A 17,723-nucleotide genomic window follows, 5' to 3' on the forward strand; every position below is an offset into this window, starting at 1 on the left:
AGACAGAAAAATTATGCCCACATCATACATACACACATAGGAGATGTAAGCCAGGTCTCTTAGGAACAGTATCGATAGCACCGACCATAGTTTTACCTTCGACCCTAATAATTTATCTTTATGACCCCCCTCCCCCCCCCCCCCCCCCCCCCCCCCCCCCCCCCCTCCTTCTCCTCACTATAAAAAATTCCCTTCCAATATTTCTTTAGTCATGTTGCTGCAGAAGTTGATTCTGTTTTTGATTGGTTTTTTTTTATGTTGCCTAACTTTTCGTTTGTTGTTGCCTAATTGTTTTGCTGTTGTTTAAGTTATTTTCAGTTTTATGTGTATTTCTCTTGAAGTAGGAATCGGAATTCTCTTGAAGTAGAAATCGGAAATTGAAGCAAATGTTGTAAAAATGAATATAACATGTATGTCATGTAATGCAGATTTCTTGTGAGATAACACAGAATACTGTTTACCAGGAAAGTTTTGTCGCCGTTTAACTTTCAGTTGATATTATCACACTACATACAATATATTGCAATTACCTGTCAAGGGTGCAATTTAAAATAGGCGTGAACATGGAATTTAATGGCAAAGGGCGTATATTTGACTGCAATGGCGAAAGTTTCTTGGTATACAGTAAATCAATTTAAGAAAAAAGCATAATGCTTGTATGATGTTCAATATTTTTCCTTTTTTTCTCATAAATTTAAAATGTTTTAATTTCACACTTTAAACATACATATAATACCATTAGCTAATAATATATGATAATTTATTGGTTTACCGATGTGCTGAATTTTTGTCCAAATTCCTTCTGACATTTCCAAGAAGTTGAGAGGATCATATATTTTCGTGTTCAAAATCAATTTTCGCGCTTGCTTTGAAATATAATAAACTGGTTTTAAATGGTACAGCGTTTTTGTTTGATTTTTTTTAGTGTACAACCTAGCTAGTACACATGGTAGATGTAGCTCAATTTCTTTACCAAAAGAAAATTGTTTTAGTGTATGGCCTTTATATCCATAAGGTCTAGAAAATGAAATTTGTCTGGTAGCTTATGGGATAAAGGGCTATACAAATTGTTGAAGTGTATGACCCTGACCCACTTTCAAGGTGAAAGGGGAACATATATTAAAAACTTAAACCACTTCTTAAGATCCATAAGGTCTAGAGAAATGAAACTTGTCTGGTAGCTTATGGGATAAAGGGCTTTAAAAATTGAATGACCCTGACCCACTTTCAAGGCCACACGTTTTAGCTCATCTGGCACCAATACAAACTTTTAAACAACTTACTCTGAAATAATGAATTACAAAAAGGCCCAGGCTGATATTTTGCCATTAGGTACATGTACATATATGTACTGGGAATGGAATTTCTTCAAATAAATTATTTTTTCTTACCTAGGTTCAAGGTCGTAGGGGTGACTCATGTGGAAAAAAAAATGTCTTTAATTCTTCTGAATAACCAAGATGACGAGAGCAATAATATTTTGACAGTAGTATGTTTGGTTCAATGACTTCAAAGTATTGTCAAATAAATTATCTTGACTTACTTCAAGGTCACAAGGGTAAAATGTGTAAAATACCCTTAGATAACTTCTTCTGAATAATCAAGAGTCCAGGGGTAGTGATATTTGATCAATAGGTACCTGGGATGAGAGCTATAACGTTTCCTCAAATAAATGGCCTTGACCTACTTTCAAGGTTGGTTTGGTTTAAGTATGTTTAATGTCCTATTAATAGCTAAGGTCATTTAAGGATGTGCCTCCATGTGTGTAGTACTAGTGTACTGGTCAAATATGTAAATACCCATAAGCAACTTAGGCTAATAAAGGTGAGGATAGTTCGCCAGCAGAGGGCTAGCATGCAGTGCTATGGTATTTTTCTCAAAAAGCTGGCATTAACCTTCTTTTATGATAGCTAGGGTTATATGTGTTAAAAACCTTTAAAAACCCTGTTTCTGAATAACCTCAGCCTAGGGTTATGCTATAAAGCCAGTAGCAAACTTGGATGAAGGGTTTCTGAGTTTGTTAAAACAAATAACTTTGAAGGAATATTTGTGAAAGACTAGCAGACAATTTCCTGATAAAGGCTTTTGCTATAGCAGAGAAGAACACAGTTTGAAAGACCGACATTGTCCATTAGCTGGATTGCAAGAGTGCCCAGTACGGTTGGGAAGCAGGAAGGTCTAAATTCAGATCTGGCGCATTATCTTCCTTCATTCTTACAACAGAAGGAGAAAAAGTAAGATTATGACCTAAGTCAAGAAGAAAATACCTAACCTACGTCCGGTGAAGTCATCCAGTCCCAATTGAAAAGCCATTGAGGTATGTCGGCAGGAACTCCTCTGCTCCAAATACAGCCTATCAAGGTATAGGTATCACTGCTCCATCCCTGCTCCAGTTCAGCCATACGAGGAAATGAAATCTGGTACCAACAGATCCACTATACTACCATGGATGTCTGCTATCCCCAGGATCTGCAATGCATTATTCTGACAGAGTGTTATTATTTCATAACCTTTGCTTCACTACATAAAGCACAAAAACATGCATGCAAAGAAATAAACAGTCCATGATAGGAACACTGCTCTTCCCTATATGGAACCCATATACAACACACCAAATCAATGTCGGTTTCAATCAATTGAAACGTCTATATATAGAATCAGTTTATGTTTCAACACTTTTCCGAACGGATGAAATTCTGCATATCAATCTCCGTGGCCTATGCACGTTTTATATTGCGTGGTTGTATTTGTTATAGTCATTAGGGCATTTAACGCTATGGGTATGCCCGGATAGATTTCCTTTTGAAACACATGAAATAAGACAGTCTAAACAATATGTGTATCACTAAGTAGTGTGACATTTTTAGGACTCCCGTACCAATGCCAAAAACTATGAATTGAAAATTGTATTTTATTTTATCTTGTTTTATTTCTCTGATAAGTTATTTCTGTAGCAGGTAGGTTGTATGTGCCCCGCTTTCAGGACATGTATATGATCTAATCAGTTGAAACCTTGTTAATTATGCGTAAATATGCACGGATCACACCCACGATCGAGTTCAGCCTCATACCAAACATTGATCATTATCTAGCGCAGATATTGCACGGAAATCAATTAACCAATCACAAGTTTGTAATCTCAAGTGTGCGTAGAAATAGACGGATCACCTTTACGGCCACATGTTTTAGCTCATCTGGCACCAATACAAACTTTTAAACAACTTCCTTACGCAGATTGTTGAGTGTGGTTTGGACCTCATGAAATACAGACTCGTTGTTGGTTTTCATTTTGGATTTCTAGCTCTGAAATGGAATCTAATTCAGCATACTCTTCTTTTCTATCGTCAGGCAAATTCTTTCCAATATTCCATTAGTGTATTGGAAATAACATTCAAGTTGTTCTTGCCGTTTTGTTCAACACCAGCTGGTTGCGTTACTGTCAGACGACGAATGCTATATATATATAACCGTTTGAAAAAGTATCCCAATATCTTGGACAGGCGTTAGATAATAACCTGGACTGTTATTAAGATGATCGATTGCTGATCTTCTACCTCAAAGACCATAGGGCTCCGTAGGTATCAAAATGTTTCCAACAATAAATTATAATTTAAAATTTCGCAAATATATTTTATTAACTTAGCCATGAATTCCGAAGCATTCCCTACGGACGTGCTCTTTACTTCGGCGGAATCGAATCCAGTGGTAGAACCAGCTGAAGGCTAGACTCGAAAGTATTCAAAGGTAAAGTTGTCAGCTAGTATTACATGAATTGGAGGCTAGCAGACAGGTAATGCAGAAGTGATAGAAGAAAACTTAAGAGGTAATCCAACGAGGATCTTATCACATCGAAAATCCGCAACCCCATTTGTGAAAACGTGAAGGTTTTTGACTTCAGTTAAACATGAACAAGGTACAGCTGGACCCATATGTCATTTAGTCCCGACAACCAGTCTCGCAAAATGGTTCCAAGATTGAAAATGTCGCCGAAAGAATTAGGTGAGCAAATAGACCCATCAAAGGTAGTTTACGGCACTACAAGTCTTTGAAAAAGCAACATTATCCACCGATTGGAAGAAAGCTTTCTCGCCTAGTTTGAATAGAGACTGCGAACCAATCCAGCTAAACCCAGACCAGTATACCGTTATTCTGTGTAATATGATACCTGACTAGTAATGTAATCGTAACGGAGTTGTCGAAATCATTCGATTTAGGTTGCTAGCAAGACCCTCCTTTTCAAATAAATAAATATGGTAGTGAAATGGGAATTATGCTGGGACGGATACTAGTTGGTTTTAATGTAAATGCTTCTTATGAAATCCCACTCGGTAACCAAATTTTAAAGGTGCCTATCGTCTGTTAGTGTTTTACGATCCTTCTATCCGGAATTCATCAGGATTCTGTATCTGTATGACATATTTTGTATCTTATCATCAAAGCAAATGTTGACTATGAGACAAACAAAAGTCCTGAGGAAGATGTCAATAAAATAGAAGATTGGGAAAAGACGTGACAAAGGAAATCCGACCATGCCAAATGTGAAGTTGTCCCCTCCAGAAGTACACTTTATAAACACGTGCACAGAAGCTTAAATCAGCAACCACCTGTAAGTTTTCCGGAATCACCATCATAGAACATTTCATTTAGAAAAGGCACAAACAATGACACATAGACGTTGAGATTCTTTAAAAGAAATCTAAATGCCTTATCTCAGAAGGTTAAGGAGGGTGCCTCTATTTACTTGGTTCTACCGAAGCTGCTTTAGTAAATGGATTTGTCTTGTTGTACGTCCTATTAACAGCTAAGGTCATTTAATGACGTGCCGCCGTGTGTGTTGTGTATGCGTGCATGTGTGTTGTGTATGTGTGCCGGAGACAGGGTATGTTGGTGTATTTACCTCCTTGTTATAGCGCGAATCTGATACCGACTTTATAGTGCTCTACCTCACTGATATACCATGCCGAAGGCACCGCCAGCACAGCATTCCGCTCGGTCACATTATATTTACATGGATGAATCAGCTGTTGCCATTTCCTCGAAATGCTGAACTTTAAGCAGGGAATGACAGCTACCATTTTAAACTCATTGACCCCTGAAGTTCCATTTTTAACTATTCCAACCTTTGAATTGGAAGGGTTTAAATGTGTCTTCAGGGGTGAATGAGTTAAGGACTTTGGTATATCCCGGCTTGGGGAAAAAACCCATTGTCTTCCTCACCTGGGCGAACGTTCAACATTAAAGCCAAAAGTGAGGTATTGCCAAGCAAGGCGCTAGGAAGTAAAAGGTAGTAAGAAGTAGAGAGAAACCCGCAGCGTCTTGGATCCGAAAGCAATGAGAAATCCTCGTGTGGACCGTGATTCCACCGATAAATTATCGTGTATAACATTACGGATGTCCCCTTGTAGATATATTCCGTCTTTGCGTATTGCAGAGTTATCCTCTCTTGAGAGCAGGTATTCATTGTTACGTCATTTGTTTGTGAGAGTAACGGCATCAATTTTTGAGAAAACGAACCAATGACGTAACAATCAATACCTGCTCTCAAGAGAAGATAACTCTGCAATACGCAAAGACGGAATACCCCAAATGTCATGTTATTGTCGAGTTTATTTTTGTATCATCTACTAAAACGCCTCCCCGAGGTTACCTTATGGATTCTGGAGAGCCTTGCATTGCTACCGTTTGTCTTGTATTTAAGAGCATGCAGATTATCCAGTGGAGTACATTCTATGCGATACAGTCACACTCCAGTTTGTTCAGAATTGGCTGATGTGACACTTTATCAAAAGCCTTGCCAAGGTTTAAATACATCACAACAACGTGAATTCCTTCATTGATATATTTGGTCCAGTCCTCCTTTACCTTCAATGGTTATGTGATGCTCGATGTTCCTAACATGAACCAATCTGACTTTGGTTTGGTTTAGTTTAGCATTGTTTAACGTCCTATCAACAGCTATGGTCATTTAAGGACGGCCTCCCCTGTGTGCAAGATGCATGCGTGTGTGTTTTGGGAGACTGCGATGTGTTCGTGTTTGTCTCCTTGTGATAGCGTGGAACTGATGCCGACTTTATAGTGCTACCTCACTGAAACATACTGCCGAAGACACCCAGCAGGACACCCACCCGTTCACAGAGTTTGTAAAGAGGTTGTTATTGTTGATGCAATACTTTGCTTGGTAATGGTGTGAGGCTTTTTGGTCTATATGTTTGGCGTTTTTTTAATGGTAGGCCTTAACTCAAAACTATATCGAAGATCGGCGACCGGGTACAGCAGCAGATCAAGGCCACCAAAGATTAGAACTAAATTATGACGACAGTGACGAAAGAAATGTAATAAAGATTCTATTTATTCTTGGAACATTCTTTATCCTACCCATAGCTATTTGAATATCATGTTCAAACAATCTTAAAAATGAAAATAGGGTGTAATAATAAAAGTTAAGAAAATACCAAATTGTTAACCAAACTGTAATTTGAACTCAAAAATCGATAAAAATATGACAAAATATAAACAAACGACATCTGTACATGGAGTCCATTGAAAGATGTACAATGATAATAGGACCAGTTGTTCCGGAAGGACCAGCGTATTCTGCTTCATCAAAGACACCCGCCATGTAAATCTAGGTCAAATCCGATCAATGGTACGTCCTCATAGGGAGAATCGAGGTAGTGACATCAAAACAGGGCACACTAATTATATATAATGATACATGATGAAAAACATCGACCTTCATGTCACATAAAGAGCATATTTTCGAAGCGTTCAGAATTGGGCTGAAAGAAGGGAACCAATGACGGTCGGTTGTTGCTGAGAGACATAGCCAATATTTGGCAATAGTATTTTATGATTAATGAGAATATTTCCCCATGGTTGCATAATTTTCCAGGTGATATATATAGGTAGGCCTTCTAGGCCTCTTATTATATGGTGATAAGATGATATAGGTCAAGTGGTGTATAGACTGCGTTAAAATATATTTCTATTTTTACCAAATATGTTTTTGTCTAGCCTTACCGATTAAGTCTGTTCTTAAATTGAGTCGTTAAAATAAATTCTATATTGGGCGCAATTTTGGTATTTATTCACAAACTGTGATGTTTAGATATTTATATCTAATTTATTGTTTTGTGATAATGACGGTATAAAGCCGGAACATCACAAATAACTTTGTAGTGACATTAAAATTAAATTTATATAATTGGAATAGTCTAGATTATATGAATATTATTTATTAAAAATAAAAATATCATTAAATACGTTTTATCGTAAAATGTATTAAACAGCAATTCGAGTTAATGGTATCAATATTTCAAATTTGATATCACTTCATAGAGCTATTTTATGATATCATGAATTTGTATAAAATAGAATTTAGTAGAATTTTGATATATTTAACGTTAACTGGACAGGAACTTTGACATATGTATATTTTTGTGAAATTATTATATTTACGTTAGAGACGGGTTTTTTGTTTTGTTTTTGTTAAATCGAACGCGCCGTATTTTTCATACGGGCATTTTAATTTTTCCCGCCTTCAAGATTCTGTGACGTGTTTGATACGGTCGGGAGATTGTGAGTCGTTCGTCATGTCAAGAAAATTATTATAGTTACCCTTTCTGGTTGACATCAGTTTGATATTTGTTTTACAAGATTCTTGTAAGTATATTCAAATAGTGTAATACAAAGAAGTTTTAGGTCTGAATGTTTTAAACCGCCCAAACTCCGGCGCGCGCACACAGTGCAGACACACAAAAGTTTCTCAACTTTATTTTGGGGGAGCCTCTATCATATTCAATGTCCTTGTGACCTGATGTGACACATTAAGTTATCATTATTCATTATATTGTAATCAGAAACTGATCCTCAGACGGTATAAAGCATTTTAAAGGAGTCTGATTATCAGTAATTAAAACTTACTCTGGTTAATCTGTCCCATCTATCACTGATAGATGGGACAGATTTTAATTTCAATTTTTGAAAAATTAAAATGCTCTTTCGTAGATAGTATCAGGTCACACGAGATTGGTTTCATGAATTACACGTCCTGGAAAAGGTGAAAATTTTGATATAATTTATGCCGCAAGTTCCACAACTCATTGTGTGTTTAACAAAGCTGCATGACTCGTGTTTGGATGTTTTTTTTCTGTGAATGGCCCCATGTTCAGTAGAGACTGTAAGTATCCTAATAACTGCAAGATTCATATCATTGTCATGCAAACTATCAATATTAAAAGAATGAGATGCAATTTTGCAAATATCGAAAATATTTTGTAATTGGGAACGTTAATTTGATATAACTTCAATTATTTGATACTGTTTAAACTTGCACTTTAAATGATCCAATTAATGATATCTTGTTTGCACAGGTAAACACTCAAGTGTCCAGTATAAGACGCACAGGAGGAATTTTCATCATGGCTTCAGTAAGTTAAGAAATAACATTTCTCTCCCTTTTAACAAGGAAAGAAAGTAAGGGTAATCTGAAAATGAGTTGAAAAAAATAGTAAAAAGTAAATGAGTTTTAGAACAAAGTTAATTAGTACCTTGATAAAGTATACAGACTTCAATAAAGCAGGGGTTGACATTAATTTTTAATAGGTGGTGGGCGCAAAGCGTAGTAGCCGACGAGCATAGCGAGGAGTGAAATAGGGGTACAGGCACCCCCCCCCCCCCCCCCCCCCCCCCCCCCCCNAGTTTATATAAGAAAATCACATTTTGGACCAGCATTTGTTTAATTTCAATTGGAACTAATTCAAACTTGGTTAGCATTATCAGTATTGGATAGCAGTTTGATGATATGCACAAATCAGCCCTGACTGACCACCAGGGGCTGATGGGTGGGGCCAGAAAGGGTTGAATTTACTGAAATTTCAAAAATCCTCTCAAGACCCAGATATGGTAGAATCAAATATTCTTCTGCTTTACCAAAATTGTGAATTTCATGACCCTGGGGTCTCGCGTTTCCCCCTGGGGAGGGGGATACATTTTACTATAGTTTATATAGGGAAATCACATTTTGGACCAGCATTTGTTTAATTTCCATTGGAAGTAATTCAATTTAGGTTAGCATTATCAGTATTAGGTAGCAGTTCGATAGTATGCACATATGAGCCCTGACTGACCTCCAGGGGCTGATGGGTGCCCATACCGAAATAAGTTACAAATAGGTATAACTTTTTCGTACCTTTTCAGTAACTTTTTTGTACTCCTGATAAAAGGTACAAAAAAGTTATAACTTTTCGATACCTTAATTTAAACTTAAACTTTACTAGTGTACCTTTTTGTAACTTCTCTGGACTTTAAAAAATTCTGGTATAACTTTTAGTACCTTTTTCTGGACTTAGAAAAAAATTGCACTGCTGGTGAAAAACTTTGAACATTTTTAGTATAACTTTTTGTACCTTTTCTGGACTTAGAAAAAAATTGCAATGCTGGTGAAAAACTTTGAATATTTTTGGTATAACTTTTTGTACCTTTTCTGGACTCAGAAAACAATGCCAATTCTTGTGAAAAACTTTGTAACTTTAAAGTTAGAACATTTTTGGTACAGTGGAACCCAGTTACATATATATATCGGTTATAATGAGATTTTCCCCCCATGTACCCATTTTTTCCTTCTTTAACTAGGCAAAAAAATATCATTTATTATTATATGGTCAAAGGTAGGAACCCGCTTATTATGGTGTTTTTTTTCTGCTGTGAATTGATTTTAAAAGTAAGTTGTCCATGTGAAACACCTGGACAATTACGTAATAGGTCCGGCTAACTGTACATCGCCCGAGGTAATCATCGGTCCACTTCAGGTAAATTTTTCACACCTCGCTCCACCCCAGTCAGCGGAAAACAATAGATCGACCATCGCTTGCTGGTCATACATTTTGGTCTTAACAAAACATATGGTGCAGTTAATTGCTGTAGGACTGTATATCAAATTAAAATAATTAGACCTACTGAACACAAATTCCGATAAGACAACGAGCATGCCTTTCACAAATATTCACGGTTACCTTGACCAATCATGTGAGAAAATCATGCCGATTTCAATGAAAATATTACTTCAGAAGGAAGACCTGTGTATTTAATCATTTAAGCAATAGTTTCTCAATTGCATTAGAAGTCGATTTCCCGTGTTTCCGTTGAAAAAGAGTCAAATTCGAGACATACATTTGTAACGACAGCATGGTGCCGGAAATCGTTCCAAAGGTTTTACGTTATTGTCGTAAACAACTTACGACGGCTGCTTGGTTATTGTTACAAAGGGAATATTTTTTGTTTTCAATTATTATGGTTGTGTCCATACTATTTGTATTTAACAATAAATAGTTATGATTAATATGATGTAGGACTTTATCGTTATTGCAGCGACGCCCTATGCGAAAAATTAATCTCGCGTGACTATAAATAGCCTTATCAAATTGGCCAATGAAAAGCGCGCGGGTAAATTTTGTATTCGATCGACCTCTAGATTTTGAACTCTAACCCGGCGAGTCACAAGAAGTAAACAAAATATTGGAACGTGTTTTGGTTAACTGGAAAGACGATACCTACTTCATCATATCCTTGAAGACATTGGAACGTCCGTGAAAGAGCTTGGTATATACGCATTTGCTGATGAAATCCTTCATGAATCCCAGGTTTTCTGGGGAATATCATGGGAAGATCGTCGCCATTTCAGGGAATATTTCAGGTAAGCCATCAATTGTATTTTCATCGAAAGGATTCAATACAAAACGCAGAGTAAACATATCAAATTTATTAAATAAATACAGTACCATGACTGAGACGATGTATATTTTTTTCTTATATGTTTGATCTTTAGAGATGGGCAGATGGCAGTACTATCTGTTAAAAAACACCGATTATTTCGGTACCGATTACATTTTTCGTTTACCGAGCTACTATATTTGTATACAATTCGGAAAGTAGATCTACTTACCAGAATCCGTTTCGGTGTATAATAAGATTTTCGATATTTGTTTATTCTTTGTTCTTCAGGGAAAGGAAGGATATTTCAGTGTGATGTTTAATTTCTAGCTTAATATATACTCAAACCCCGTGCCGAATATATATTTTTCCTGTACAAGTATACACTTTTTCGTTTTTTATAAAGTTAACAAACACATTACAAATATTGAAATCATTATTGGAATTTCTCCTTCATGACATGAAATAACAGAAATTTAAAAGCCAATGCATCTTAATTTCCTATCAATATATTTTAAGATTGAATAATTTCTACTTAAATGGTTGCTTACTTATTTTTTGTTAATCTTAAATAGCTTTGGAATTTCTAAATTTCCTATGATTTTCTTCACCTATTTGAATTGAAACGTAAGAGTACCTAAAATAGAAATGTGAGCAGTACAATGGATGTTGTTTTTATAATCTTCATATATCGTTAAAAAGATTAAAAACTTTTCAAAAAGGAAATTTAAAGAGATATATCTGAATGTTTTTTAAGCAAATGGCATGCAAGTAGCAGGCACTGTTCAACTTCTGCATACTTCATCAAATATTGTTTAATGACGTCCTTTGAAAACATATTGAATTTTATTTCATTTTTTTGAGTAAAATTTTGAATTCTTTCAACTTGATAAAACTGATATTTATGCTTCTTTTGTTTTGTGTTATTAAAATAACTTGATATTCCTATGACTTGAAAGGGAAAAAAAAAATTCTTCAAAAATTGAAGTGTGCCATTTTAAATATTCCACAGTAAAGTTGCATGATCCCTCTCCTTCCACACTGCATGTCCTTACCCTGTTCCCTACAGAAACCTTTATGTATAGCTCAGTATATACATCAGTTAAATTAGAGAATTCCAATTTTTTAAATCACATTTTTTTCTAATATTTTCTCTTTTTCTAGATGATAACAAGAGCTGTGCACACTGATGGGGGAAAATACAGGCAGAAACAACAGATGAAGAATTCTCAGCTCCACCTCATGAGTCTGTTATAGAGGTCCATGAACCTCCCCCTCAACCCCCTGCTGCAAAGAGAATCAGTGCCGAAAACAAATCAAACAAAGGTGAGTTCATTGATTTAAGGTACTGATTTTGTGATCTTTTGTTTAAGCTTTTGTAATCTCAGAAGACTCCTCTGTCTTTTGTCTAACCTTATTGAAATTTGACAGCCTTTATATGGTTACAAGCTGAAATAAAAATGGCTTTCTTTTGGAATTTTGATTTCTACAATTATTAGGGCCCCACATCGAAGATGCGGGTATGTTCCCTTATAGTAATCAGGTTGTCCGTCTGTCTGTCCATTTTTTTTCTTTTGTACAATATTGATGGAAGTAAATGGTGTAAGTTTTTTAAAAAATTTACATGATGATTTCCCATGCATCCTAGTTCTGCTTGGTAATATTTCGGCAGATCTGAATCAAAATGGCTGCTAATCAGCCATATTGGATTTTAACATTAAACATTTTTTTTTTGCTCTTAAATTATCGGTAAACATTTTGTAAAGACATCATGAAGCAAAGTTGGTCACAATACAACAAGAAATCAACTTATCGAAGGTCAAAGTCATTGGATCAAAGGTCAAAGTCAGATTTTGTATCTTTTTACTGCTTAACAATTTATTATGACATGATGAAGCAAAGTTGATCAGAATTCAACAAGGAATCAACTGACCAAAGGTCATAGGTCAAGGTCACTGGATCAAAGGTTAAGGTCAAATTTTGTAGCTTTTCATGAATGAGCATTTAATGACATGACTTAATTCAAGATCAATGGTAAAGGTCAAATTTAGTATCTTTTCACTGGTGAACATTTCTTTATGACACTTTTTACTGATGAACATTTTGTTATGGTATTATAAAGCAAAGTTGGTCGGAAATAAAGAATAAGTCAACTGACCAAAGATCATGGTCACTGGGTTATAATTAAGGGTCAAGGTCATTTGGGTCCAATGGTCAGAGACAAAGTGGATCTCTTGACTTTGAACCCGGCTCTTGTTGGGGAGGTATTTAAGGTAAAATAAAACAGATCAAAGCCAACAAATAAGTAATGCACTGGTATTTACATTTAGATAGATTTTGCTATTACATTTATATAGATATTATATACCATTAACTCACAATGAACTGAAAAGCTTTTCATTTTGAATCTCTTTACAACATATTGTAAATATATTAGCAATCCGATCAACTGTTACAATGCTATTGTGTTGTGTCAAGATAAGACATTAGAGGTAAACATGTCTTTAATTTCTTGTTTACTTCCTGCTTGTTTAGGAGACTCATTTTAATTGCAAAATTATATTATTTTGTAAATTGTGTTATTGCTCCTTATCTTGACAGATGGTGGAGCTTATACCTGGGACTGGGGTTTATGTGTATCCCAAACACATAAAAACTACACAGAGGAAGACGAAGGGGAACAGGTCGACAGATATTTGATGTCAGTGTTCTTCACCAACACTGAGCTGGTCAACCTGGGAAAGGTTTGAACCAGACCATTGTTTGAGCAATAATTGGTAATTATGAATTAAAACTTTTTCATAACAGCACAAAAGAAAAGAGTTCTACAGCAATTCTCTTTATGTAGTAGTAATATCACTGAAATTACAAAAGTATCGCTATAGCTACTTGAACTGATTAATGGTGCCTGTCAGTGAATAATAAATAGCAAGTTTACCATAAAATGCTACCAATATAATTTCACCATTCATATTCATTAATTCCTAGAATTTTAAGTGATGAAGAAAGAATTAATAAAGTTGCAATTATGTTACTAGCTATTTTTCCTAAACCATCTGCTTTTCAACAGATTATGCTGAGGCGATTCATGGGAAAAGTGGCCTGTCAGAAATCAAGTTTTCAATGAGGACAAAAATCAGTGCTTTGGTCAGCTTGGCCAGGAGGAACTCAACCACATAGAACAAATGAGACATTTCAACTTTTAAGAACTATTAATATGATTGTTTGTTGTAACTTTACAAGAGATATTCTATTAATGATTATTTTAGGAATGGTTATGTGAAATAGTTGTGAATACAAGAGAATAAAAGTGAGTATGCTAGTGTCAAAGCTGGAGAGAGTCATGGTCAATGCAGGGCACTCCCTGAAAGTCAGCATGAGAGTATATTTATTGTGTATTATATTGTAAAATAATAGTAACTACAGAAAGTATTTATATAATAGTAACTACAAGAAAATATTTTTGATGCAGTAAGTGCAAGAGAATATCTAGATGATAAATAGTAACTTCAAGAAAATATTTATATAATAGTAGCTAAAAGAAAATATTTATTCATATAATAGTAACGTAAAGAAAATTATTTATATTATAGTTACTACAAAGGAATATCTATTTATATGATAATAACTACAAGAAAGCAGGTGATATATAATGGTAACTTCAAAGGAATACTGTATCAAAATAGAATTTCATTTAAACAACAGATCCAGTAAAAGTTAGGTCATGATTTTTTTTTGATACCTTTTCATAATACATGAGAGGTTTATGAAGCTTTAAAAAGTTATACCTAACAAATGCGTTTTCTCCATTTTTCAGTACCTCAGAAAAGCATATCTTTTTTGTAATTTTTTAGTTACTAAATAAAGTTATAACTTTATTGTACCTTTTAACTAGAACTGTTTCTGTACCTTTTCAGTATCTCAGAAAAGTATAACTTTTTTGTACCTTTTTAGTACCTAAATAAAGTTATAACTTTATTGTACCTTTTTACTAGAACTGTTTCTGTACCTTTTCAGTATCTCAGAAAAGCATAACTTTTTTGTACCTTTTTAGTAACTAAATAAAGTTATAACTTTATGATACCTTTTTCCATGTGCTTTAGTGGCTAAATGTAACTTTTGTGTACCTTTTATTTGCCAATAAAGTGATGATTGAACTTAACAAAGTGTTTGAGTGTAACTTTTTAATACCTTTTTGTAACTTTTTAGTACTAGATTGAAACTCTTTTCTCACAAGGTTCCAATCTAGCATCAAAAGTTATAACTTTTTTGTACCTAAAAAGAAGTAACTTTTTTGTAACTTTTTTCGGTATGGGTGGGGCCAGAAATTGTCGAATTGACTGAAATTTCAAAAATCTTCTCAAGACCCAGATATGGTACGTAGAATCAAACACTCTTCATAGATGGAAGGGTCTTAAGGTGCTTTACCAAAATTGTGAATTTCATGACCCTGGGGTCTCGCGTTTCCCCCCTGGGGAGGGGGTAAACTTTACTATAGTTTATATAGGGAAATCACATTTTGGACTAACATTTGTTTAATTTCCATGGAAATAATTCAATTTGGGTTATCATTATCAGTATTGAATCGCAGTTTGATGGTATGCACATATGCACAAAACAACATTTAGGAAATTGGAACAGTGAGGCAGAAACATTTGAATCTTCATAGATTAAGGAAATGAACAAAACTATAATATGACTGAATTATACTTAATTTCAAACAAAATGGAAAATTTCCACTTTTTGCAGGTTGATAAAATTGCATAAACAATTAAATATTAGGTCTGATGTTTGCATTGCCCTTCTGGTTTTCACATAGCCAATGTCTCTTGGTCTACCATTTCTTTTGCACACTGTTTATGTGCAGTCATAGTATGAATTGACTTGTCTGTATAATATTATATGTTTGATATATAAGCAGTGTTTATATTTGACTCTTGATGCAATTCCATGTCTCCTTTAGGAGTCTGGATAAATTTCTTCACTTTTAAGTTTAGGAAATACATGTAGCTACCACAGGTACCCTCATTAATGTGAAATGTGCTGACATTAAGAAAAAATGTCTGCTTGGCTCTATTTAAAAATTAACAGTTCATATAAAAATAAGGTCACAAAGTAGAGTGATGATTTGTCAACACCTATACAAACAGTTACACAAGTTTTTAACATCGTGTACTATAATTTTGATCTGTGACTGACAGATATATTATCTTTTTTAAAATGATAGTCTTGGTGCCCATTGTTTATAATTTTCTATTCATAAGAATAGACTTTAGTATAGGAGGATATAGCTAAATTTGTACACTGCTGATAACAAAAGCCAAACTACTGCCAAATAAATATAATATGTGTTTGAAGCTTTTTTTTCAAATGTGACTATAGATTTGATAAATCATTTCTCAACCAAACTCATTATACCTTGTGAAACTTTTGTGAAAAATTAACAACTTTTAAATGAAATAAACAAGATATGGTCAACAACAGTGTTCTGAGTGTAAAAATTAAGTATGACAAAACAAGATTCGAACCCAGGACCTCTGGTTAATATACTGTCACTCTAAGCTACCTGGTCAACAAAATCATCCTGGCCCAATTGTGCTAGAGTTATATCTAAACGAAATTAAGACGGACTACTGGACATACAAAAAAACCCACTGGAATTCAATTTCTGTTAGTATTTCGCCTGCAGTGAGCAACACAAATCATTTAGCAAGTTTCAAGATTTACAACAGCAAATTGGTGAAGTAAGATTAATGGTGGTAACGTTTATCAAAGAATGTGTATAAATAATTAAAAAATATTTTGCAAACTGAATCATGAATACAGTAGCTCCAACATCGATTGTTTTGTTATAAAGTTAATTTCATTCCATTTTTTACAGAAATTTCCTGTTGTACCAGGCATGCCGATGCTGGATTTTTCTGCCTTGGACAAGCAGAGTGATAATATTGATGAATTCTTCACTACAGCACAGCTTTCCAAAATGTCGCAATATGAGATACTGCGATTTAAGAACATGAGAAAAAATTACGAAATGATGGCATCTCTAGGTATACATTAATTAAAGTCATTACTGTCAGGGTGTCACAGTAATTCTGTCAGTAAATGTGATTAGCACAGACAGTCTAAGAAAAGGTTTTGTCAGGTTTTTAGATCATCTGAGCTTTAGCTCAAGTGATCTATTGCTATCCGTCTTCGTTCGTCGTCCGCTAACATTTTACATTTTACATTTTCAACTTAAGCTGAAATACTGGCAAAGGGATTTCATTTATATTTCATGGGAAGGTAACTGACATCTCCTTGACCAAGTGTTGCTATTTTTTGGGTCGATCAGAAATCCAATATGGCCGCCACGGCCGCCATTTTGAAAAACTATTTCAAGTTTAAAGTCAAGTTCTGCTGGCCGATTGAACTGAAACTTGGTAGGAATGATCGACTCATGGTCCTGACAAAGTGTTGTTATTTTTCGGGTCAATCAGAAATCCAATATGGCCGACACTCAATTTGGTACATATTTCAACAACAAAAATAAATACTGTAGGACTCAGGTGACTGTTAAAGGGGCATCACGGTGAAGTAACTTTATTTTTTGTCTTTTTTTCATATACTACATAAACATATCAAGTGAGACTCCTTATGGAAAATAGCGATCGGATTTGGCTGAAATAGATTCATAAAAATGATTAAATCTAAGAAAATCATCGGTATTTCTACCTGTCTGACCAACGTTTTGTTCAGGGATTTCCCTCTACTAGCGCATGCGCATAGCACACCATTTCTTTGTAAACAAAATGACTGGCCGTGTGAAGTAAGCGAAAGAAAAGTGTTGTACCGTGTCAGCTACGAAACGAAAAGTTGCCAAATGGTCAAAAGATAGCGCAAGGAGTACGTTACGGAATCATTATTGCAGGTGGGCAGTATTCAAAGAAGAAAATAACTGCCGTAGCAGTTAGTACGGTGCATGTATTCTTCCGGATAGCCGGTTAAGCTGAAATGGAATCGACAGAAATGCT

The 17,723-nt window shown here is 34.9% G+C and overlaps 1 protein-coding gene and 1 long non-coding RNA gene across 2 annotated transcripts in view; both read left to right on the forward strand.

Moving 5' to 3' along the window:
• Window positions 1-7,532: 7,532 nt before the first annotated feature.
• The window catches only part of LOC110465669 (histone-lysine N-methyltransferase PRDM9-like), a 25,860-nt gene continuing 15,669 nt past the window's right edge, over window positions 7,533-17,723 (forward strand). The window contains exons 1-3 of the mRNA XM_021521626.1: window positions 7,533-7,662; window positions 8,373-8,429; window positions 16,592-16,760. Of these exons, the coding sequence (XP_021377301.1) occupies window positions 8,421-8,429; window positions 16,592-16,760 (178 nt within the window). The 5' untranslated portion in view covers window positions 7,533-7,662; window positions 8,373-8,420. The remainder of the gene's footprint in view (window positions 7,663-8,372; window positions 8,430-16,591; window positions 16,761-17,723) is intronic.
• On the forward strand, window positions 9,164-13,949 carry LOC110465675. The gene is made up of 4 exons (XR_002464638.1): window positions 9,164-10,693; window positions 11,875-12,036; window positions 13,312-13,487; window positions 13,781-13,949. It is a non-coding gene; the product is annotated as an uncharacterized LOC110465675 (long non-coding RNA).

This window comes from Mizuhopecten yessoensis, unplaced genomic scaffold (assembly GCF_002113885.1).
Source record: "Mizuhopecten yessoensis strain PY_sf001 unplaced genomic scaffold, ASM211388v2 scaffold11097, whole genome shotgun sequence".
NCBI lineage: Eukaryota > Metazoa > Mollusca > Bivalvia > Pectinida > Pectinidae > Mizuhopecten > Mizuhopecten yessoensis.